Raw genomic sequence first — 25,281 nt, forward strand, 5'->3', positions numbered from 1 at the left:
GCCCCACATGGCCACCTGCTGGGATAATAAATGTGAGTCCCATGAGGCCTCTGCTCCCCTCCCTCTGCTGTCAAGAGGGAGTATCCAGTTAGTCACCTGAGCAGCCATACCTTGGAGGACAGTGACCTTGGCCTGGGGCAACAGAGCTTGTCAAACATGGCATCTGCTCTCACAGCAGGAGATGCCTTTGAAATCTCTTATTTATCTTCAAATTTCAGCACATTTTGTGTTTTATTCCATCTGTGGAACATTGTTAATCTAAAACACATTTTAAACAACTCATGCTTCCTCAACATGGGTCACCATCATCCACATGCAGGGAGAGGGAGACAACAGAGCAAGGCACTTCCCAGAACACAGCCTGCGCCCCGAAACCCCAGTTGCCCAGACTTCCAGGGTGCCAGTGGGCTGCAGCCATCACGGAGCCCCTTGGTGGTACCAGCCAGGCACCTCATGCACAGTGGTACCATGACCTCTGCAGAGCTCCGTCTGACCCTTTGCTCACAGAGGTTCAGAAGCCTCTGGGTTGCTGTGACCTTGTCTCCTCACGCCTGCTGACTCTACCTCAGGCACGGGGCCTTCTGGGTTCCTCCAGGCCAGGCCCTGCCTCAGGGCCTTTACACAGCCATCTGCGGCCTAAAGTATGCTCCTGCTTACCCCTCTCTTCCAGACCACTGGCCAGACCTCCTCTTTCATTGCTTTGATTTCCGTCATGACCTCTGGCACTAACAGTAGTAATTCTGCTTTGAGTTCATTCCGTGCTGCTGTCTTGAGCTTTCTCCCCCTGTGAAGCCCTGTACCAGCAGGGCTTGTCCATCTTGTCCCAGCACTTGGCACACTGTAGGGACACAATGTGTCTCTGCCAAAGCTGAGGCCTGTCTCTCTCAGTAAGGCCTGGGGGTCAAAGGGAGCAGTACCTAGCTTCCAGCCCCTCCAAGCGAGACCAGGATGAGGTATATATAGCTGAATCAGTAATACGGGGGCGGTAGCCTCCCAGATAGGCAGATGGGATGTGCCAACTTCAAAGTCAGTGCTGTGCCTGCACGCCCAGCCTCTCCCTGGCCCAGGCACCTGCTCAGCACTTTCCTTGGGTCACTGGTCACCGACTCTCCTCTCTGCCCCCTACTCGGCCTCCCTCGTAGCGGGGGGCTCTCCTCCTAGGCCTGCAGGATTTAGTCACCGTCAGGGAAACAATCAGCACCCTCTCCATCCCAGAGGAAGGTTGCTGGGCCCTTTGCCACTGCCCTTGGACCAGCACTTACCCCAGCCCTAGCCCTAGGGGTCAGCTCTCCTGCCAGGCTGGGCAGTGAAGAACCTCTGCCTCCAAGTGCTGGGATTAAAGACATGTGCTCTCTCCCTCTTTCTCTCTCTCAAATAAATAAATAAAATTATTATTTTTTTTTAATTAATTTATTTATTTATTTGAGAGCGACAGACACAAAGAGAAAGACAGATAGAGGGAGAGAGAGAGAGAATGGGCGTGCCAGGGCTTCCAGCCTCTGCAAACGAACTCCTGACGATGCGCCCCCTTGTGCATCTGGCTAACGTGGGACCTGGGGAACCGAGCCTCGAACCGGGGTCCTTAGGCTTCACAGGCAAGCGCTTAACCGCTAAGCCATCTCTCCAGCCCAATAAAATTATTTTAAAAATAGTTTTACCTGCCAGGTGTGGTGGCATACACCTTTAATCCCAGCACTCAGAAGGCAGAGGCAGGAGGAGCACCATGAGTTTGAGACCACCCTGAGACTACATGCTACATAGTGAATTATAGGTCAGCCTGAGATAGAGTGAAACACTACCTTGAAAGTATATATATATATATATATATGTATGTGTATATATGCACAAGATAGAGAGTATGGGTATGCCAGGGCCTCTTGCCACTGCAAACAAACAAACTCCAGGCACATGGGCCACTTTGTGCATCTGGCTTTATGTGGGTACTAGGGAATTGAACCCTGGCTAGCAGGCTTTGCAAGAAAGTATGTTTATCTGTTGAGCCATCTCCCCAGGCCTTTATATTTATATTTATATTTTTTAAATTTGTTTGTTTGCTTTTATTTATTTATTTGAAAGTGACAGACAGAGAGAGAAAGAGGCAGATAGAGAGAGAGAATGGGCATGCCAGGGCCTCTAGCCACTGCAAACGAACTCCAGATGCATATGCCCCCATGTGTATCTGACTAACGTGAGTCCTGGGGAATCGAGCCTCAAACTGGTGTCCTCAGGCTTCACAGGCAAGTGCTTAGCCGCTAAGCCATCTCTCCAGCCCTATATTTTAATTTTTAAAAAATATTTTGCTGGGTGTGGTGACGCATGCCTTTAATCCCAGCACTTGGGAGGCAGAGGTAGGAGGATTGCCAAGAGTTTGAGGCCACCCTGAGACTACATAGTGAATTCCAGGTTAGCCTAGGCTAGAGGGAGGTCCTACTTTAAAAAAAAAAAATTAGGGGTTGGAGAGATGGCTTAGTGGTTAAGCACTTGCCTGTGAAGCCTAAGGACCCCCATTCGAGGCTCGATTCCCCAGGACCCATGTTAGCTAGATGCACAAAGGGGAACACGCATCTAGAGTTCGTTTGCAGTGGCTGGAGGCCCTGGCGTGCCCATTCTCTCTCTGTGTCTCTTTCTCTCTCTCTCTGTAGCTCTCAAATAAATACAAGAATTCTATAAAAAATTATTTATGAGAGAGAGAGAAATAAATGGGCACCAGGGCCTTTAGCCACTGCAAATGAACTTCAGACATATGCACCATTGTGTGCATCTGGCTTTTTGTGGGTACTGGGGAATTGAACCTGGATCCCTTGGCTTTGCTGGCAAGCGCCTTAACTACTAAGCCATCTATCCAGCCCCAGAGGCCTTTATTTATTTATTATTTCTTATTACTTTTATTTTTACTTACTTATTTGTAAAATTGAGAAGGAGGCAGATAGAGAGAGAGAGAAAATGGGCGCACCATGTCCTCTAGCCACTGCAAACAAACTCCAGATGCATGCATCCCCTTGTGCATTTGGTTTACATGGGTCCTGGAGAGTTGAACCTGGATCCTTTGGCTTTGCAGGCAAACCACTTAGCCATCTCTCCAGTCTGCAAATAAAAATATTTTTAAAAACAAAAGGAGGCTGGAGTGATTACTTGCCTACAAAGCCTAAGGACCGAGGTTTGGTTCCCCAGTATCCACATAAGCCAAATATACAAGGTGGCACATTTGTCTGAATTTCATTTGCAGTGGTTGGAGACCCTGGTACACCCATTCTTTCTCTATGTGCCTTTTCTTCTTCTCTTCCTCCTCCTCCTTCTTCTTTTTATTTTACTTTTTTCAAGGTAGGGTTTCACTCTAGTCCAGGCTGACCTGGAATTCACTATATAGTCTCAGGGTAACCTTGAATACGTGATGATCCTCCTACCTCTGCCTCCTGAGTGCTGGGATTAAAGGACTGCACCACCACACCTGGCTCCTCTATGTTCCTTTTCCCTCTCTCTAATAATTTTTTTTAATTGAAAAAAGGAGAAGGCTGGAGAGATGGCTCAGTGGTTAAGGCATTTGCCTACAAAGCCTAAAGACTTGAGTTCAATTCCCCAGTACCCATGTAAAGCCAGATGTATAAAGTAATGCATGCATCTGAAGTTCATTTGCAGTGGCTGAAGGCCCCAGCGTGCCCACTGTCTGTCTGTCTGTTCTATTCTTTCTCTGTTTGTCAATAACTGAATAAAAATATTTTTTAAAAAAAGGCTGCTGTGGGCTGGAGAGATGGCTTAGCGGTTAAGCACTTGCCTGTGAAGCCTAAGGACCCCGGTTCGAGGCTCGGTTCCCCAGGTCCCACGTTAGCCAGATGCACAAGGGGGCGCACGCGTCTGGAGTTCGTTTGCAGAGGCTGGAAGCCCTGGCGCGCCCATTCTCTCTCTCTCCCTCTATCTGTCTTTCTCTCTGTGTCTGTCACTCTCAACTAAATGAATAAATAAATAAAAATTTAAAAAAAAAAAAAGGCTGCTGAGCTGGAGAGTTGCTTAGCAGTTAAGGCGCTTGCCTGCAAAGCCTAAGGACCCAGGTTTGATCCCCAGTGCCCACATAAAGCCAGATGTACAAGGTGGCACATGCGTCTTGAGTTCATTTGCAATGGCTAGGTACCCTGGCACACCCATTCTGTCTCTCTCTCCCTCCCTCTTTCTCAAAAACAGATATAAAATATTTAAAAAAAACAACAATTTTTAAGGCTAGGCATGATGGTGCATGCCTTTAATCCTAGTACTTGGGAGGCAGAAGTAGGAGGATCACTTGTGAGTTTGAGGCCACCCTGAAAGGATAGAGTGAGACCCTACCTTGAAAAAAAAATCAAAAACCAAACAAACACAAACTGGGTGTGGTGGCGCACACCTTTAATCCCAGTACTTGGGAAGCAGAGGTAGGAGGATCGCCGTGACTTCGAGGCCACCCCCAGACTACATAGTGGATTCCAGGTCAGCCTGGGCTAGAGTGAGAGCCTACCTCGAAAAACAAAAACAACAACAACAAAAAAGCATTTTCCTTGGCCTAGAAGTTGTGTTTTCCTCTGATAGTAAAATAAAACACAGCACTTTTGCTGGCCTAAGGCCTACTTTTCCCAGTACTTTTCCCAGTGGGAACTTGATAGTCCCAGGTGGCAGAGATGTTGCCAGGCCAGAGAAGCAGGAGTGGGTAGGTAGGGAAGAAGAAAAAGAAGAGATATACTGCCTGCCTAATTGCTGTTCCTTTCTGAACCCCATCACCCACTTCCTAGAAAACCCCTTTTAGCCTCATTCTCGGTCTCCAGCCCCCTGTGTGTATGTGTGGAATGAGGCTAGGGATTGAACCCTGGACCTCACACGTGCTAGGCAAGTACTGTGCCGCTCAGCTGCATCCTCGGCCCTCTTTTTAGTTCTTATTAAAAAAATATTTATTTTGGGCTGGAAAGATGGCTTGGTGGTTAAGCGCTTGCCTGTGAAGCCTGAGGATCCCGGTTTGAGGCTCGGTTCCCCAGGTCCCACGTTAGCCAGATGCACAAGGGGGCGCACGCGTCTGGAGTTCGCTTGCAGAGGCTGGAAGCCCTGGCGCGCCCATTCTCTCTCTCTCCCTCTACCTGTCTTTCTCTCTGTGTCTGTCACTCTCAAATAAATAAATAAAAATTTAAAAAAATAAATAAATAAATTAAAAAATATATATTTATTTTATTTTATGTGTTTATTTGAGTAAGTGAGAGAGGGAGAGAGACAAGAAAAGCAGATAGAGAGAGAATGGGTGCACCAGGGCCTCCAGCCACCGAAAAGGAACTCCAGTCGCATGTGCCACCTTGTGCATCTGGCTTTCGTGGGTCCTGGGGAATCAAGTCTCAAACTGAGGTCCTTAGGCTTCACAGACAAGCGCTTAACCACTAAGCCATCTCTCCAGCCCAGTTTTTATTTTTATTTTTTATTTATTTGAAAGCATAGAAACAAAGAGAGAGAGAGAGTGAGCACACCAGAGCCTCTAGCCACTGCAGATGAATTCCAGATGCCTGTGCCACTTTGTGCATCTAGCTTTATATGGGTAGTGGGAATTGAATCTGGGTCAATATGCTCTTAGGCAGTTAGCTGAGCCACTTCTCCAACCCTACCTCTTCCCTCTACCCCCGAGGTAGGGTCTCACTCTAGCGCAGGCTGACCTGGAATTTACTATGTAATCTCAGGGTGGCCTTGAATTCACAGTGATCCTCCTACCTCTGCCTCCCAAGTGCTGGGATTAAAGGCATACACCACCACACCTGGCTTAACACCACCTTTTTTAAGAAACATTTTTATTTATTTATAAGCAGAGATAGAAGAGAGACAGACAGATAGAAAAGGCACCAGAGCTTCCAGATGCTGCAAACAGACTTCAGATGCATGTGCCATTTTTATGCATCTGGCTTTACATGGGTACTGGGAAATCAAACTCGGGTTATCAATTTCTGCAAGCAATCGCTGCAGCCACTTAGCCATCTCTCAAGCCCCAGCTCTAGTTTTTACTTTGAGACAAGGTCTTGTTAGGTTGCTCAGGATAGCCAGGAACCACTCTATAGCTTAGACAGGACTTGAACTCACAATCCTCCTACCCCAGCCCCCTCAGTATCTAGGAAAACCTGCCTGTACCTCCAGGCTCTGTGGGTCCCCTGAATCCTTCTCTCCATCTTGCAGGTACAGCCAGATGAAGCAGCCTCGTCCTTCCCTGTAGGAATACCAGCTCCCTGCCCAGTACAGGGAAATGCTGGGTCTTACCAGGCCTTTTCCACTGCTGTGCCCTCTTCATGCCTTTCTGAGCCACCTGCCCTGTGACATCTTCCTCTCTGCCCCCGGTACCAGGTCTCACCAGCTCTCCCTCTATTCTGCCTCCCAAGTCCACTTCCTGTCAGGACCTGCTGCTCTAGATCTCAGGGACTGTCATTGTCACCTCCAGGGCCTGGTGCCCAGTACAGCCCCACACACAGTTGACACTCAATTAAAATGTTCCCTGTAGCCAGGTATGGTGGTGCACACCTTTAATCCCAGCACCCGGGAGGCAGAGGTAGGAGGATCGCTATGAGTTCGAGGCCATCCTGAGACTACATAAGTGAATTCCAAGTCAGCCTGGGCTAGTGCGAGACCATACCTTAAAAAAAAAAAAAAGTTCCTTGTAGACAATGAAGTAGCGCCCCAGGGCCACCTTTTTTCCTGGGCCTCCTCTGTCCTGTGGTGGCAGTTGCCAAGCACCTGGGTCTGGCCCTCTCTCGCTGGGCATTGGCCATCTGCCAGCACCTAACTAGCTGAAAGCTTGGACGCACCCTGAGGAGACCTATCCTGCCACTCTCAGGGCCAGTAGTGCTGGAGTAGAAGCAGAAGGCCTGAGCCTGGGAAGGTGGAGGTAGGTGGTAGGAGACATGGGTTTGGGGAAGGCACTGCCGTGCAGCAAGTAGAGGCAGAGGCAGAGGCAGGCCTTGCAGAATGTGTGTGAGGCTGGGAATGAACCTTTCCTCCTCCCCCCGCCCACCCCCAGTCTCAGGCCTCAGAGGTCAGAGGCCTTGATGGTGACTGGCATGAGGGATCATCCCAAGGCCAAAGGGGCTCAAAGCTAGTCCAGTGGAGTGTGGCAGGGAGGGGGCACCTCAACCTGTGATGCAGTGACAAGCAGTCCCCAAGAGCAGGCAAGGGACCAGGACACCTTCAGGGCCTAAGTTGTATGCACTGTGGTCTGGAACATGAATCCCGTGGTTGAGAACTTGAAACCTACCAGAGCTGGAACAATCCTCAGCCCCTGGTGGGGTTCAAAGACCTTTATTTAAAAGCCAAACAAGGGGGATGGAGATATGGCTTAACGGTTAAGGTACTTAACTGCAAAGCCTAAGGACCCAGGTTCAATTCTCCACAACCCGCATAAGCCACATGCACATGGTGGTACATGCATCTAAAGTTTGTTTGTAGTGGCTGGAGACCCTAGTATGTCTATTTTCTCTCTCTCACTCAAATAAATATATGAAAAAAATTAAAAAAAAAAAAAAAGCCAGGCGTGGTGGTGCATGCCTTTAATCCAAGCACTCAGGAGGCAGGGAGGCAGGGCAGGAGGATCGCCATGAGTTTGAGGCCACCCTGAGACTACATAGTGAATTCTAGGTTAGCCTGGGCTAGAGTGAGAACCTATCTCAATAAACAAAAAGTTTGCTAGAAGGAGCAGGTGGGGCAGATCGTGGGAACCGGGTGCAGAACAAGTGGGTGCTACCTTGATGGTGGCAGGCCTCACCTACCTTTTTGCCACCTGGCCTTCCATTCCCCAGCTGGACCCGGCAAAGTCCCTCTGCTTTCCAGACCCTAGCCTGGTGGGCACTGGTTGCTTCACCCACTTGCTTCTCCAAGGAGGCAACACAGTGGAGTTTGAGGTGCCAGGCAGACAAAGTTGGCATCTTCTCTGACAAGGGTCTGCAGCTCACAGGTCACTGCCCCTCCTTCTCCCTCCTGACAAGGCTGTCTGCCAGCCCATTTGGCACTGTGCCCTCTTTGATCAGGAGCCATCTCGTTTGCAGCCGGTGTTAATTAAGCGAGAGGTGATGGGGGGAGGTGGGAAGGGCAGTGGAGGGCAGCTTCCGACAGCCACCAGCTCTACTCCAAGGACCGAGGGGTTCTGAGCCAGGTCTGTGCCCATCTTGAGGTGCAGAATTCTCCCCTGCTGTCTCCCAGACAAGATTCTCCAGGGCCCAGAGCCTGTGGGCAGGAAGCAGCAAGGCAGCAGGTGACAGAGCCTGGGTGCTGCTTGAAGACAGGCCCCAGGCCTGGCCAGGGGGTGAAGCTAGATGACAGCCCCTCAGGCAGTGTCCTTGAGGGCTACTTCTTTGTAGTGGCTTGCCTTTAGGGTCAGACAGACCCAGTTCCAGTAGTGGGTTTTTTTTTGTTTTGTTTTGTTTTTTAATTTGTTTTGTTTTGATTCTTTTCTTTTCTTAGAGACAGGTTGTTGTGTAGCCCAGGCTGGCCTCCTACTCACTATGTAGAGGAGGATGACCTTGAACTTCTGATCCTTCTATCTCTACCTCCCAAATGCTGAAATTGGGTATGTGCCACCTTGCCTTATTTTTGCAGTGCTGGGGATCGAACCCAGGGCTTTGTGTGTGCTTGGCAAGCATATCCCCGGCCTCCTCAGTTCCAGCCGTGTTCACTGAGCCTCTGGTTCCTTCTGTAAAGTGGGAACAAGTGCCCCTCCCTGGCGGCTTTTCTATCATGATAAATGGGGTCATTTGTGAAGAGCGCTCAGCCTGTGTCTAGAAAGCTGTCCTCCCTCTTTGTCTGTGGAAATTCGCACTCCTAGAGAGCCCTTAGAGACCACCCCTCCACAGCCTGCCCCCCCTTCCTCCTGGGGCCCCTGCAGTGGCCAACCCCAGCTCTCATCCCACTAGAGTGTCTCCCACCACCTTGCTGCTCTGCTCACACAGCTGGCTGTGTCCTCATCCTCATCTCCAAGGCCCCCACTGGGTTCTAGGAGCACCCGGCCGCTCTTTGCCTCTCCATCTTAATTAGCTGCTTGTATTAATCTTGCAAGTAACGTGGCAACTTGCAGCGCTGGGTTTTCGGGCTGTGGAATTAATTATTCCCCAAGCGAAGAGCTGTCAGGTCTGGGAGACCAGCCACTCTGAGCCACCCGACACCACTTAGCAGCGTCCACAGCTTCCGCACAAACCCACTGACCAGAGCCTGGCACGCCTGGAACTGGCCCCTGATCCTCGTGCAGAAAGATCTGGAAGTGGGGCAGAACCCTTACCTGGGAGGAGCTGAAGGCCCAGTCTGGTAGCCAGGCTTCACAGGCCATGGAGGCCTCCTGCCTTGGGCCTCCCACCTGCACAATACCAAGGCCCAGGCCCCTGTAACTTCCCCAGCTTTTTCTGTGGTCAGTACTGCCACTGGGGGGAGGGCAGGTCATGTGGCCACAGGAAAGTCCAGGCTGGACAGGACCAGCACAGCCCTGGTATTCCAGCAGACTGGCCTCACTTTGCCCATACATCAGCCACATAGCTATGTGGAGAGGCAGGATGGGTGGGCAGCTGGGCAGAGTGAGAAGGACAAGGCTGCTCTGGAAAGTGGTGGCCATCAGGCCCATTCTGTCTGGCAAGACCACCTCTAGGCCAGGCAAGGTCCTGCTCACTCCTGCTCCCCTGACCTTGACACCAACTTGGGGAACTGGGGTGTCCCGCCTATTTTATGAGAGAACTGAAGCCTGGGAGCAGGTGGCCCTGGTGCTGGTCACCGTGTAGATGCTCTGATCCCCAACACAGCACACAGTGTGGCTGTCCTCTGCCAGGCATTTCGGGTTTCCTTCCCTGGCCTTCTGCTTATTCCCCTGTAACACGTACCAACCCGACCTGCTACTGTCGCTTCCTGGTGGCCTCTAGTCTGTGGCCCTTGGCAGCCTGTGAGCCCCAAGGGCTGGAACCAGGCTGGCCTGGCCTCCTCACACCTCTGCCTTAGGCTGGGCGCTGACGGGCCTCGGGAGATGGTGTGGGGCGAAAGAGAAGGCAAGAGACGCAGTGTGTGCCCATGCACGCATCTCCCACTTCAATGCCGCCTGCAGCTGCTTCGGGACGAACAGGGGGCCCTAGTGGCCTTACTGTGCCTCATCCCCTTAACTGTCTGCAAACCCCAGGCTCAAGAGGAGCTCCCTCCTCCCCTGCCCAGAGGGGCTGGGGTCCTTGTGACTGGAGCATGAGGCCCCAGCCTGCCAGCCCACAGCCCACCCCAATTCCCTGGCCCCCACAGCCACCTCCCCGGCTCCTCCCCTACTCACCTGCCTTTGTCTCTCTCTCTCTTGCAGCCAACAGCTCCCTGCTTGGAGGTGGAGGTGGTAAGTGCGCGGGCCTTGCTGGGTGAGGGTGAGGGTGGAGTGGGGTGGGAGGTCTCCCTTCTTTGGCCTGTCCTCACTGGTTCGGCCAGCTTCCCCCCCTCCCCAGCAAGCTGCTGCTCTGAAGCCGGCTCCTGCTCTGTAAGTGGGGGACACTGATGCCAAGGGCCACAGGGCGGTGGGGAAAGCCCAGCCCTGTGTGGGATGCCCTAGTGCCTTGAAAGTCCTGTGCCAGTTCTCCTCAGCTTCCCCCCTTTTGAGGGTAAAATGACTGTTTCTGCCTGGAGCCTCCCAGGTGATTCTGCCTATCAGTATCCACCTTAGCGCCCAGCTGGCACCAGCACTCCGCGGGCACCTTAGCCCTGGGTGTAGATTGCTAGTGTAGATCATGAAGAGCCCCTATGCACTGTCCCAGCCTACACCGTGGCGCAGTTTCCGTGGACCCCCAGCCCCCACAGCAGGCCGGAGGCCAAGGATGAGCTGGGCTGCGAAGGACGCCAGGCCAACGCCAACAGGTGCTAAGACAGGGGTGTCCCAGTCCCTGTAGCCCTCTCGCCTGCCCGTCCACCAGCCACCCAGCCTCTCGGCCCCCAGCCTGCCCGGCAGCCGCTGTCTGCGCAGCAGCATGATGATTGGTGAGCCAGGGGCCAGGGGTTAATGCGCCGTCGGATAAATCCCGGGGGCCGTGTTTACCGCGGCGGTGGCGGAGCCCAGGCCAGGTTTTAAAAGGGGGAAAAATAAAAGGGGCAGCGAAGGTCAGGAATAAATAAGAGCAGCACTAAGAGCTGTCGGTGACCAGCCAGGATGCAGGGGGCTGTTTGTCGCTGGAAATGCGTTTCCTTCCTCCCCCACTCTCCTCTAGTTGTCCTCTTGGAGGTCACAGCCACCCAGGAGGGGGACTGGGCGTCCACAGACAGACCCTTAGGCCTCTCTACGTAAACCCTGCGGTTTGGAGGAGCTGTCACGCCCCCACCCACAGCTTTACGCTCTTTCATTCATTCTCCCCTACTCAGTACTGTGCTGGGCTTGTGCAGGCCCTGCCAGGTGTCCTTAAGAGTACTGGCCATAAACTGGTCATGGTGGCGCACAGCTTTAATCCCAGCACTCGGGAGGCAGAGGTAGGAGGATCTCCATGAGTTCAAGGCCACCCTGAGACTACATAGTGAATTCCTGGTCAGCTTGAGCTAGAGTGAAACCCTACCTCAAGAAATAAAAAATAGGGCTGGAGAGGTGGCTTAGTGGTTAAGCGCTTGCCTGTGAAGCCTAAGGAACCTGGTTCAAGGCTCAATTCCCCAGGATCCACGTTAGCCAGATGCACAAGGGGGTGCACGCATCTGGAGTTCGTTTGCAGTGGCTGGAGGCCCTGGCGTGCCCATTCTCTCTCTCTCTGTCTGCCTCTTTCTCTCTATGCCTGTCACTTTGAAATAAAGACAAATAAACAAAAAAAAATTTTTTTTAATAAAATAAATAAAAGAGTACTGGCCATGACAAGGTGGGAGATACTAGGCACCCAAGGAGCTTGGCCAGGAACATCTGTTCAGCTTGAACAGCAGGGAGCCTTCTAGAAGATTTTTGAATTTGATGAGGAAAGATGGAAAAGATGTCCTGGACAGAGAATTTTCAGGTAAACATCTGGAGGCAAAAATAAATAAATAAATAAATAAAGGGAAAGGAGCCTTAGGGGAGCCTCAGATCCCAGGCAGGAGGCAGGGAGGTCAGCATTGATGCAGGAGCATGTCCATTCAGAGTGGGAAGGTTATGCACACATGTGGACTTTTCTGTCAGCTTGTGGCTCCTTTTCTGCTCCAAACCCACCCCTCCCTCAGAGTCACAGTCAAAGCCCTTACCATGGCTCACAAGGTCCCCAAAAACATCTCAGACTCACATCTGCATTCCAGACCCTCCACAGTGGGCTGCAGCCACACGGCCTCCTAGGGCTCATATACCGTAGGAACAGGCTAGGCCTACTCCTGCCTCAGAGCCTCTGCGCCCACTGTGCCATCTGCCTGGGCTGCTCTTCTTGAGGATGTCCTGTGCCTGCTCCCATCCGCTCACCATCTTTACTTGAATGCCTTCTCACCCTGACCCCTTGCTGAGGTTACAGCCACATGCCCCAGTCCTCCTGGGGCACCCTGGCTACTCACTCCATCATGGTTGGTTTTCTGGACCTCGTTCCTCTACTATGTCTGGTGATTTACTGTTCATTACATTCACTGTCTTCCCTCCCCCGATAATCAAAGGCAGGCTCTCCTGAACTGGGTCTGGGACAGCCTTACACATTAAGGAAGGGACTCAGCCATGATGGTTGTGAGTCCTATCAGGCAAGCAAGGGGTGGCTCTTAGGCAACTGCACTGTCCAGAACCTGGGGGGCGGGGGGAACACTGCAGGGGTGTCTCTGGCTCCTTTTGTGGCCTTGGGTATGTGGGGAGGCTGATAGATGGGGAGATGGATAGGGAAGTGACCCTGGAGGAAGTGGTCCTGGAGTCCAGTCCTTCCATGTCACAGAGATTTATGGAGCCACCACACTACTAGCTGGGGCTGTCACTCTGCTAGTGTGATTGGAATAGGTGAGGTGTGGGAAAGGACTGTGGTAGGGACAAGGCCAGGGTCTGGTGGGGTCTGGCACCATCTAGGGTAGAAACAGAAATGGCCAGCTCCCAGGCATGTTCTGCCCTCACCTTATGCCACCTTTGTTAGCCCTGTCATTGACTCCAGACAGACCTCAGGACTCCCATGGGGACCTGAGGTGTCTCCTGCAAGGGTTCAGGACACTGTCAGTTCCTCGCTGATCTCCGCCCATGTGCTGAACAAACCCTGTCCGCACAGCCACAGGCCAGCAGCTGACCACCCAGCACTAACCTTCAGAACACACTTATACCTTAAAGCACTCACTCCACCACCAGAATGTTCTCCATGCAAGGTCAGGAGTCCGGGTCACCCTGAGCCTCCTGAACTGTCCCTGTGCTATGGCCCCTGCCCAGCCAGCACCAATAGAGTGGACACTTGGGTAGAGGGGTCTGTGGAACAGAGAGAAGGTACTGTGGGTGCCTCTCCAACCTCATGAGAACCCCTAGGAGATTCTGGAGCTGGAGGGGTTTACTCCAGAAGGGATCAGGCTCTCATGTCACACAAATGGTGCTGTCAACATAGTGAGCCTTTTGCTTTTTTTTTTTTTTTGGTTTTTCAAGGTAGGGTTTAACGTTAGCCCAGGCTGACCTGGAATTCACTATATAGTCTCTCAGAGTGCTTTAAACTTACTGCAATCCTCCTACCTCCTGAGTGGAGTGCTGTGATTAAAGGTGTGTGCTACCACGCCTGGCTTAACACATCAAGTGTTTTGTTTTGTTTTGTTTTGAGCTAGTATCTCACTCTAGTCCAGGCTGACTTGGAATTCACTATGTAGTCTCAGGGTGGCCTCAGACTACTGTGATGTTCCTACTTCTGCCTCCCGAGTGCTGAGATTAAAGGCATGTGCCACCACACCCGGCTTTAAAAACAAAAAGTTTTATTTATTTATTTGTGTGTGTGAGAGAGAGAGAAAATGGGCGCACCAGGTCCTCCAGACGCTTACGCCACCTTGTACATCTGGCTTACATGGGTACTGGGGAATTGAAACTGGGTCCTTTGGCTCTGCAGGCAAACGTATTAACCACTAAACCATCCAGCCCTACAGCAAGTCTTTAGGAAGCCCTTCCCAGAGCTCCCTCGGGACTTAGGGCTTGACTTCTCAAGGACTCCAGCAGTTGTAATAGTTACCTTCTCATTGTTGTGACCAAATACCCAGTTTATTAAAGGGCAGAGTTTATTTCTGCTTACAGTTTCTAGGGGAAGCTTAATGGCAGGGAAAGCTTAGCAAGAAGCCAGCAAGAAGCTGGCTCACATCTTCACATATCAGCAGCAGGGAGAAAGCAAGAGTGAGCTGCAAGCATTGGCAAGCGGGGCTGGATTAGAAAACCTCAACGCCTATGCTTTGGTCACACACCTCCTCCAGCAAGGCTCCACCTCCCAAAGCTGCACCCGCTGGGGATTAAGTGTGGACCTAATCACAAACACATGAGGCTGTTGAGACACTACAATCAAACTACCATAGCAGTCTAGCAGGTCGGAGCGCCCCAGGGCAGGCAGCCTGATGGAGTAGCCCCAACACCTTGCCAGAGCTGGTGATCATCTGCACACTTCTTCCCCATTCCTTCATCCTTCCTCCCTCCTGGAAAGCCTGCTATTGGCGCAATAAAAAATATTTCAAACACTCTCCTATTGTATGGGAAGGAAGGAGGCAGGCCCTAAATCAGGACTGGAATCAACAGGGCCCTTGCGCACCTCTCCTGTTTATTAGGAGTGAAATGTTTACTTGGCGATAAGGAGCTGGCTTTCTTGGGGAGATTTGTGCGCTCTTTTTCAATTACCCCTCGCCTTTCTCTGCCACTTTTGCACTAAAGGGATAATAAATGTATCGGAGCATTTCAATTATTCATCTAAATCATGACTGTGCCTGCCATGGCCAAGCCTTAGTGACAGATTAATTCAGTGCCGCCTCCTCTGATGGTGTGGCCACCATCTCTGCCCTGGACAGCACCCCAAAGAGCCAGCTTCAGGAGCTGGTGACTTGAAGTCAGGCAGGTTGCTGGCAAAAGGGCAGGGCAGGATAGGAGGAAACCCTATGCTCACATACCATAATCTCCTGCCTGGGCCTTCAGGTTGACCGCCCCACCCAACCTCCAGCAAGCAGGAACTTCCACCCATACATCTGTCCACACACAGCCCCTGGGTCATGCTGCGTGACCTGTACATCCAGGTCCCAGTGCCTCATGCCAGGAGCGACCAGGGTGGGCATCCAGGGCTGTCCCCTGGCATAGGGCCTTTACACCTGATGCTCCTCTGACTTCCTACTTGGCTATGACCTGCCCATGTTGGGATAGCCTGATGGCTGTGCCCCCAGCTCTAAGTATCAAGGGCCTGCCATGTGCCCAGCATTGTTCTGGGTCATGTCAGGTCCTGCCCAATATGGTATTCGGTTGCCCTTGATGGCTATTCACATTCTACCAACAAACACACACACACACACACACACACACACACTCGACCACCTAAGGGGCACAGGCATGTCAGGCAGCAGCTGCTGAAAGCCAGTTTGTCACTGGTCATAGTGCCCAGCCACAGCCACAGCCTTGCACCTGTGAGCATGTCTGGGCCATCTGGCACCTCACACAGTCCTCTGGCTCTGGACCGGTTGTACCCTCTCCACTCCTGCTTCCTGCTCAGTGTGCGCCATGGGCCACACCTCCTAGGTTGCTGTACCTCTCTTCCTTGCCCCCTGGCCCACTGTCCTCCCCTCTCTCTCCTGGGCTCCCTCATCTTTTCATCCGCCTTCTAGCTGGTTCCCGGTTCCTAGGAGGATTAGAGAGGCCTCTGTGCCCCTGACCCCAGCATGACCCGCCTGTTACTTCCCAGGCTGAGGCCATGGCTGCTATCTGCGATTGCTTCAGTGGCCCCTGGGGAGAGCTGGCTCAGCTGCCCTGATGAGCCATGGCCTGGCTCAGTGGGCTGGATAACATGGCTCCTTTGGCCCGTGGGCCATATTGGGTGATCTGGTGGCCAGACTGTGAGTGGCTGCCCTGCTTGGTCTCGGCTACCCGTGGACCCCAGAAGCGCAAGTGGCCCCAGGGTTCCCAGCCATTGCTTCAGGGGCTTAGGATCCAGGTTCAGGGCTCAGTCTGTCTGCAGGCATAGGGGCTTCAGCACCAAAGAGCAGGGTAAGCCACCAGAGGGAACAGCAAAGAGCCCAGAGGCCAGCTGGGCCTGTGCCCACCTCCACCCCCACTCCATTCAGAGGGTCAGAGGACCCACCTGCGTCAGAGTCATCTGCAGACTACTCGCCATCCACAGGACCCATTCTCCCACCATGAATTAAACCTGAGCCTGGACCTCTCCTCCTGTGTCCCTCCCAGCCCGTGCTTTCTATCACCCACCCAGGGCTCCACAGGGGCACTGCCCCCTGCTAGAGGAGTCTTCCCAAGCACTGAATGAGCCCAGTTCCATTCCTCTGCTCCCTCCTGCTCCATTTCCTCTTCCTATGTCACCACTCCTCATGGTAGCACCGTTCTCCCCTCCCTGACACCCGTGACACATTTGTTACAGGGTGCATTACGCGATTATCTGAGGCCCAGAGCCCCTGACCTAACCACTGTTGGGGGCACCGTGCCTGAGTGCCAGCCATTCTGGGTGCTCACTGGCTGTGTGTCACCCCGGACCTGGCAGTACTTCCCCCCTAGTGCCACGGGAGACCATCATCCACAGTTCCATTTTACAGATGGGAAAACCAAGGCTACTTATCCTACCCCACAGCTGGCCATCCCTGGGCAATAGAGAGAGCTGGTCCTCCAGCAACAACTCTGGCCCCTTACCCCCAGTAGGCAAGATGCCACCGGCCCTGCGCGCAGCTGCCGCAGTCCTTTAATAACAGGAGTGATTTTGCATGATGAATGAAGCACCGCCGTTGTGTACATAATGAAGCCCTAATGTTTTCAAATCCCCATTTAAGGAGCTGATCTCACCCTGTAATGAATTTCAAATCACATCGCAGTGCCGTCGTCCATCCGTCTTCTCCTCAGGGCGCCAACCCACCTGGGCACCTCAAGGATGGAGCCGGGCCAGGGTGGGCTTTGCATGTCCCCCCATCCCCAGCCAAGCCCAAGCCTAGCTGGGAACAGGGTTGGTGCCATTCTGTGGACTGAGGGACGAGAGACCTAGCAATATCAGGGTGTCAGTCCCTAGGACCCAGGTTAGAGGAGAACATAGCGCAGGCCAAGGGAGGGAGAAGGGGTATGAGGCTCCACTGGGTCCTTCACCCCAGCCTCTGGGCTCCCTGCAGGCCTGACATCCTGGGAGTCAGCAGCTCATGCATCTGTCCCCACCAGCACCCTCTTGTGGACGTGGTTTCTTCCTCTGGGAACCAGTGCCTGGAGTCTGGCTGGCAGCTGCAGACTGTAGCAAGGCCTGGCTGCTGTGAGCTGTCTCAGACAAGTAGCCAGCACTGGGGCACCAGGGTTAGCTGTCCAGGTGGGGAGGACCTTTCTGGAGGAAAGCGTCTACACCTCCACGGCCCTGGCCCTTTTTGCTCTTTCCCTGGCTGAGGTAGCTGGCCTGGAGGGTTTGCTTGGACCTCTCAGGACATCTCTACCTGCCAGTACCAAGCAGGGCATTCTATCCCTGGGAGGGAGGTTGCCAAGCACATGACAGGGCAGAACCTGGGTCTCCCACCTGTAAAGAGGGTAACTGTGTGACAGAGATTCAGGCTCTTCCCAAATGCCCAGCTGGGCAAGGAGGGTAGTGATGTACAGTGAGGAAACAGAGACACAGAGTTAGCCGGGCGTGGTGGTGCACACCTTTAATCCCAGCACTTGGGAGGATCACTGTGAGCTTGAGGTCACCCTGAGACTACATATTGAATTCCAGGTCAGCCTGAGCTAGAGGGAGACACACATTGAAAAACCAAAAACAAATAAACCAACCCCCCATACAGACACAGAGTGGTGACTGTGCCCCAGAGACTGATTGGAAGAGCCAAGGGAGAGGGACATGTCCTTGGAGGCTCCTTACTGAAGTCCCTCAGGCTGGGTCTGTTGTTACTGGAAACTGGGTCGCTGTCTCCGGCTCCTCCATGTTCTTTTCCTGCTGGGGAGCCCACTGGAGCCACGGAAGGGCAGGGCAGGGGTGAAGGCTGCCCAGACAAGGCCTTCCAGCCCCAGCTTTGTGACCCTGAGGAGTGGTTTGGTCTCTACTTCTCTAAAGCAGTGGTGAGTCATATAGATCTTGGTTTCTGACTGTGAGACCTTGGAAAGTTGCTGAGTCTTCTGGCTACTGGACACCTCTCAGACTTGTGTTCCCTGTAAGTCTGGAGGTCTGGGCTGTGACACTCAGAGAAGTTGAGTAACCAGCCCAGAGCCAATAGCAATCTTCAGCTAAAATTTCTCGAAAGAGAAATCCCAGAAGGGGCCATAAGGAGGCCAGCCCCACAGGCCGAGGGGAATTGAGGAGTGGAGGGCCAGCCAGGGTGACTGACCCTTTGGCAGGGGCATAGTCACCCTCCATGTCCCCCAGGCCACGGGCTCCTCTGGTTCCTGTAAATAATTAATTAGCCCCTGCTCACTTGTTTGTTTAGCATGAGGGATGGTCCCCCACTGAGATGCATTTATTGCTGAATAAATTTAAATATCTAATCTTCCCTTCATGAATATTACAGCACCCTAAATAGCGGCCGACAGTCCTCTGTGCCTTGCTGGGTGGCCTCCGCTGGAGCCCATGGCCTTCTGCCTTGATTGGTCCTGCAGGCCTCCCTCCCCACCCTTGACGAGGAGACTGCTGCTGCCCAGGGGTGGCATGTGAGCAAAAAGCAGGGTGGGAAGCCTGCCCACACTGGCACCAGGAGGGTGTCCCTGAGCCACTTCAGCACCTCCTAGGTTGGAGAGGAACAGGGAGGGAAGGGGCTGGTCATAGGCAAAGGTTGGAGCCCAGAGCGAGCTAGAAGGGCAGCCCAAGTCCTCACATGGCCGTAGCCTCAGAGGAGAGGTCTGAAGAAAGAAGGGTGGCAGGAGAGGGTCTCACAGAGCCCTGCTGGGTGGCAAAAGTAGACAGCCATGTCCTGAAACCAAACAGAACAGAAAAGTAAGCGTCCCCAGAGCAATCCTTCTGCCTGTGCCTCCTGAGTGCTGGGATTAAAGGTGTCACCACATCCAGCTATTTATTATTTTTAAAAGTCTCAAGGAGTCCAGGCTGGCTGCATAGCCTAGGCTGACCTGGACCTCACTCTGCAGCCCCAGGCTGGCCTCCTACTCCCAGTGATCGTCCTACCGCTAGCTCCTTAGGGGCTGGGATTAAAGATGTACGCCACCATACCCAGTCCAGGGTTTAAAAAAATGTTTTGTTTTGTTTTAATTTATGAGAGAAAGAGAGCGAAGAGAGAGAGTTGGTGTTTTGCCAGAGCCTTAGCCACTGCAAACAAACTCCAGATGTATGCGCCACCTTGTGCACATGCACCACCTTGTGCGCATGGTCACCTTGTGCATCTGGCTTGCATGGGTTCTGGGGAGTCAAACCTGGGTCCTTAGGCTTTGCAGACAAGCGCGTTAACTGTTAAGCCATCTCTCCAGCCCCGGGTTTTTGTTTGTTTGTTTGTTTTTGTACAATTCTGTTTTATTGCACAGGTCACAATATATAGCAAGTGATTACATATCCAATCATAAGGTGAATCTTGACTATTTAAACAAAAACATCCAACTTTGTCCCCAACCACAAATCAAACACGATAACACTGTCTAAAGGCTGTGTTTACTGTGGTATGGTCCTGAGAGCTCATACCAATGGAAATGTGTGAAATACAGAACCCATAACACATTTCTGGTAGCATCACATACAAAGTACAATATGTAAGACTAAGTCTCCTGTGCCCATGAGTCATCTGTGTGTCATATATGTGACAGACCAGTTTTAAAGCTTTGCAGACAGTTCCTCAGTCATTTACCTTTTATTCGTTTGTTTGTTTTGTTTTCCAAGGTAGGGTCTGACTATAGCCCAGACAGACCTGGAGTTCACTGTGTAGTCTCAGGTGGCCTTGAACTCAGTGATCCTCCTACCTCTTGCCTCCTGAGTGCTGGGATTAAAGGCGTGTGTCACCATGCCCAGCTCTAATAAAAAAAAAAAAAAAAAAACACAAAAAAAAAACCCTGGGGCTTCCAGGCATGGTGGCACACTCAGGAGGCAGAGGTAGGAGGATCACTGAGTTCAAGGCCACCTGAGACTACACAGTGAACTCCAGGTCTGTCTGGGCTACAGTCAGACCCTACCTCGAAAAGCCAAAATTAATAAAGAAAAGAAAAAAGGAGAAGAAAGAAGAAAAAAATAGCAGTGATGATCACAGTCAGTAGATGGAGGGTGGGTGACTGGTATAAGTAAGCCATGGGTAGCCTCAGAGTCAAGTCTTTTGTTGCAGTTGCCCAGAGCAGGTGGGAAAGAGAACTCTACCTTAAATGGGACCATAAGAAGCCAACTGGGTGCCATTGTCAGCCTAGGCCAAGGTCACAGCCAGGGGCTATGGGCATTGTGCAGGGGACAAGGACAGCAGGTAGGACAGCATGAAGGCTGATGTTTGGGTAGGAGGGCCAGTTGGGCAGGGGAATCACCCTGTAGAAACTTGGGTGCCAAGGCCAGGTTGTCTGGGAGGGGTGGGGCAGAGTGTGTAAACCAGAGTCTGTTCCATGTCTCTGCTTTCAGGGACGCCCTCCCCTAGTTGCTTGCACAACACTCACCTAGCCATAGCCCTGTTCTGGAAGCTGTTAGGGGACTCTGCCAACACAATGCCAACCTCCACTCCCTCATGCCCCCAGGTCAGTCCCAAAGGCCTGGCTTCAAGCCTCTCCACTTTGGCAGGAAACATTAAATCTCTGAAATAGGTTCTCCCCAGGATGCACTTCCGCATGACCTCACAGCCAGCCATGGTTGCCTGCAGAGCACTTAGTGCTGGAGTATCAGGCAGCTTGGTGCCAGGAGGCTGAGACCACTGGGCATGGCCTGGAGGTTCCTGGGAGTACAGGTTCTCCAAATCCCCATGCCCACCCCACATTCTGCAGAGCCCTGTAAACACTGTGGACCTGCCACACTGCCACATTGTCATGACTCACTTTGCCTCTGAGCATGGCAAGCTCCATGTAAACTACAAGAATTACAGCCTGGCATGGTGGTGCATATTATAATCCTATCACTTGGGAGGTAGAAACAGGAAGATCAGTAGTTAAGATCATCCTCAACTACATAGTGAACTTGAATCTAACCTAGGCTACATGAGACTTTACTCAAGGAAAAAAAAATCTAAAAAGCAAAAGAGAAAGCGGGGCGTGGTGGCACACGCCTTTAATCCCAGCACTTGGGAGACAGAGGTAGGAGGATCACCATGAGTTGGAGGCCACCCTGAGACTACGTAGTGAATTTCAGGTCAACCTGGGCTAGAATGAGACCCTACCTTGAATAACCAAAAAATAAATAAATAAATAAAAATAAAATAAAATTATTTGAGAGAAAGAAGCAAATAGAGAGCTAGAGAATGTGTGTGCCAGCATCTCTAGCCACTGCTGCAAACTCCATGTGCATTTGCCACCTTGTGCATCTGGCTTACAAGGGCACTGGGGAATTGAACCTGGGTCCTTAGGCTTTGCAGACAAGTGCCTTAACTGCTAAGCCATCTCTCTAGCCCGATAATTTTTTTCTTTTTTTGAGGTTTTTTTTCCCAACACCTCATGAAGTGGATATTGCTGCTAGGCAGAGAGGCGTTGAGTGATGAGCCCTAGATCACACAGCGGAGGCTGGCCAAGCTGAGGACTTGATGGATAAGCCAGATGCACAAGGTGACACATGCATCTGAAGTTTGTTTGCAATGACTAAAGGCCTTGGCACACCCATTCTCTCTCTGCCTTGCTCAATAAATAAATAAATAAATAAATAAATGCAGGGCAGGAGAGATGGCTTAGTGGTTAAGGCGCTTGCCTGCAAAGCCAAAGGACCCAGGTTTCATTCCCCAGGACCCACATAACACCACATGCACTATGTGGCACATGCGTCTGGGGTTCAATTGCAGTGGCTAGAGGCCCTGGTGCACCCATATTCTCCCACTCTCTGCCTCCTTCTGTCTTTTAAAAGAAAGAAAAAGAAAGACAGAAATGAAGGAAGGAAGGAAGGAAGGAAGGAAGGAAGGAAGGAAGGAAGGAAGGAAGGAAGGAGATAGGTAGATGGGTGGTCCATGTAGTGTCCCTGGACCTGTGCCAAGATGTTGAAGGGACCTGGAGGAGAAAGGGCTTCGGTTTGCTTATCTATGACAATGGAGCAAGGATGGACCTTCCCTAATGCCCGTAGCAGTGGCATCACACAGCAGAGCTTCTGGCACAGGTCTGAGTGCGATGAGCGAGCAATCACACCCAGAGACCACTATCTCCATTTTGCGGATGACACAGTGGCTGGGTAGAGGAAAGTCTGAACCAAGACCTGCTTCCAGGACTGCCTGAGTTAGGTCAGAGGCAGCAGAAGCTCTGGTGCGCCTCTTGCAGCATGCCAGCTGTTTATCTGGGCCTGGCTCCCCAGGGTCACTTTCAAGGCCCTGGAGCCATCCTTGGATAAACAAGCCCAGACTTGACATCAATTAAACCGGATGAGCTAAAGAGGCGGCTCGTTAACCCGCCAGGGTTTGCGCACCAAGAGACACCTCAGGGCCTGGCCCACTCCCCTCCCCCGCATGGCACAGGTAAGAGCTGGAAGACCCAGCCAGACTCAGGACCTGGACTGGATCTACCATTTGCAACTTGGTGTCCTCGGTTTCCTGAACTGGGAAATAGGCCTTGGAGCTTGACACAGCTATGAGATCCCACCCGCCATTCAGGCCTGTGTGGGAGCGACAGTTGGTGACAGGCGCAGCGCATTCTGGACAGAGTCAGGGTGAACTTCCCCAGCTGCTCCAACCTGGGACCTGCAGCGCCGCCCTGAACCTACAGGGTGGCCGAGCGCGCCCCCTGCCGGTCGCCCCGCGTCGCTTGCCACCAGGGCCGGGCCCATGGCAGCCCATTTGCGCCTTAGATTTCCCAGATGTGGGGCAAATCCTGGAAGGGATGATAGGAGCGGCTGGATGCCAGAGAGAACGCCACGAAGGCCGGTGGATTGCAGCACGGTCGAAGGGCTTCTTGGGGTTGGAGTGTCCAGCTTTCTCAATCTAACAGTCAGTCACATCTGAACCCCTCAGGGACGCAAGGAGCCCCACGGTTCACTCTCCCCTCTCCCGCAGTGGACGGCTGCATCCATCGTGCTGCTGGACCCCTGCTAACTGACGAGTGTCGGACTCTGCAGAACTGTGAGACCGGCAAAGCCAAGATCACCTGCGGCTATCGGCTGCCAGCCAAGTGTGAGTCCCCCACATCCCACGGCCTAGGGACGCTGATGAGCTGCCCAGCCCGGGCAGTAGGGCAGCGGCCCCGCAGGAAGATGGAATGGGCCTAGGGAGCCGCAGGGACCAGAATGGCGGGGAGAGCTTAGGAGACACCCACCGCGCCCCAGGTCTCAGTGAGCGCTGGCTTGTTTGCATCCACCCTGGCAGAGGCTTGCGAGTTGACATACACGCATGGGTTCACGCTCCAGGGCCCGTGCTTGCCGCAAGGGTGGGGACCTTCCCTAAGGGAGTCTCAAAACTTGGGGAAGGAAGCTGTTACCGGGCCCCCTCCAGCCCGGGCCGGCGGGGCAGTGAGAGGGCGAGTTTAAAGAGCCCGCCGCCTCCGCAGACGTCATCCACACGGTGGGGCCCATCGCTGTCGGGAAGCCCAGTGCCAGCCAGGAAGCTGAGCTGCGCAGCTGCTACCTGAGCAGCCTCGACCTGCTGCTGGAGCACCGGCTCCGCTCCGTGGTGAGCACGGCCAGCCCACCGGTCCGGGGCGGCCTCGTGGGTGGCAGCGGGCGGGACGCAGAAGCAGTGACCAAATCTCCTTCCCCTCCGCCCCTGCCCCAGGCGTTCCCTTGCATCTCCACCGGTGTGTTTGGTGAGTGGGGTCTGGAAAGGAGTGCCCAGAATGGGCGGTTGGGGCCCCACCCACGGGGTGGTCGGGGCACGCTCAGGAGTCGTCACACTAACCAGCTTACTCCACCAGGCTACCCCAGTGAGGCGGCGGCGGAAGTAGTGCTGGCCGCGCTGCGGGAGTGGCTGGAGCAGCACAAGGACAAGGTGGGGCCTGGGTCCGCCAAAGGTGGGATGAGTCTTATCCTGGCCTAGCTAACCAGCTATTTAGGTCACGGCCGTGAGAACAAAAGCGCGGAGTGCGGGGCGGAAGGGGCAGGTCCCTCCTTGGGGTTAGTTGTAAACTCTCAACTTCCGGCGGGGTGTGCCCCCAGGGCAAGGCATGAAAGAACCTGCCAGGTCCTAAAACGGGGGGGCGGGGTGAGGGTGACGGGAGGCACGGCCCAGACTGAGCAGGCCCTGGCGCAGGTTGATCGGCTCATCATCTGTGTGTTCCTTGAGAAAGATGAGAACATCTACCAGCAACGGCTGCCCTATTACTTCCCAGTGGGTATGTACCAGTCACCCCCGCCACGCCCCTTCCTCCCCCATGGCCTTAGGGCAGCTCTCACTGAACTCTGCCTTCCAGCCTGAGGCTCCCGCAGCCTACCCTGACCGGGACTGGTAAGCAGAGCCTGGCCGGTGCGGTGTGGCTGCCCTCCACTAACCTGGCCCTGTAACACTCGCTGGCCCTCCCTTTGCTCACCTCCACGCAGGGGGTGGGGAAGCCAGGGTGGGAGACTGGGAGGTGTCAGAAATCCTCAGCTCATTTTGACCTCTCTGTCCTCAGACCAGCCTGAGCCTGAGGGACCTCGCTCCCAGCTCTGATGTCTCCGAGGCCTGCAGCTTTTCTCAGCCTGACCACTGGGTTCGTCCCTAACCCCGCCCCTAAAGGGCCTCCAAATAAAGGTGGCCTGATGGCACTCCCACTCCCAATGTTTGAGTGCTGGCGACGGCAGCTGGGCCCAGCTGGCTCTGATGGAGGTAGCCCCGTGGGGGTAAGACCTTGGGCAGCGCTTTAGCTTAAAGAGAGCCCTAGATGAGCCAGGCGGGTAGAGGCATGGGCCAGACTGCAGAGGCGGCAGCAGCACTTCACATTTATTGAGGGCCTGCCCCCAAGGAGCTCACAGCCTGGGGCTGAGACCCCGTATGTGCTGGGGTGGAATGGGGAGGAGAGAGGAAGGCAGAAAGGCAGGCAATGCAGACATAGCCTAAGCAAAGGGGGTGTACAGCAGGCACAGGCAGGGGGCTTAGGAAAGGGAGAACAGGGAACTGGCAAACCCTGCCTAATAAGGATTGAAGGCCTCCTTCTTGCACCAGGTTGGTCCTTCCCAGGGACCACTGAAGGTGCCCAGCTCCTCCATCTGCCCTGAGCTAGCC

At 53.2% G+C, this 25,281-nt stretch overlaps 1 protein-coding gene across 4 annotated transcripts in view; it reads left to right on the forward strand.

The window, feature by feature from the left end:
- The window catches only part of Macrod1 (mono-ADP ribosylhydrolase 1), a 181,800-nt gene that overhangs the window by 150,557 nt on the left and 5,962 nt on the right, over nucleotides 1-25,281 (forward strand). The window contains exons 4-11 of one of the 4 annotated variants that reach the window (XM_045153889.1): nucleotides 10,295-10,324; nucleotides 23,101-23,259; nucleotides 23,633-23,754; nucleotides 23,857-23,887; nucleotides 23,996-24,069; nucleotides 24,331-24,412; nucleotides 24,491-24,525; nucleotides 24,692-24,830. In XM_045153889.1, the coding sequence (XP_045009824.1) occupies nucleotides 10,295-10,324; nucleotides 23,101-23,259; nucleotides 23,633-23,754; nucleotides 23,857-23,887; nucleotides 23,996-24,069; nucleotides 24,331-24,412; nucleotides 24,491-24,495 (503 nt within the window). In that variant the 3' untranslated portion in view covers nucleotides 24,496-24,525; nucleotides 24,692-24,830. Of the gene's footprint in view, nucleotides 1-10,294; nucleotides 10,325-23,100; nucleotides 23,260-23,632; nucleotides 23,755-23,856; nucleotides 23,888-23,995; nucleotides 24,070-24,330; nucleotides 24,413-24,490; nucleotides 24,526-24,691; nucleotides 24,831-25,281 lie in introns of those variants that run through there. The other 3 variants (XM_045153885.1, XM_045153877.1, XM_045153894.1) reach the window with 3 other exon arrangements.

The sequence above is a fragment of the Jaculus jaculus genome, chromosome 1 (assembly GCF_020740685.1).
Source record: "Jaculus jaculus isolate mJacJac1 chromosome 1, mJacJac1.mat.Y.cur, whole genome shotgun sequence".
NCBI classification, from domain to species: Eukaryota; Metazoa; Chordata; class Mammalia; order Rodentia; family Dipodidae; genus Jaculus; species Jaculus jaculus.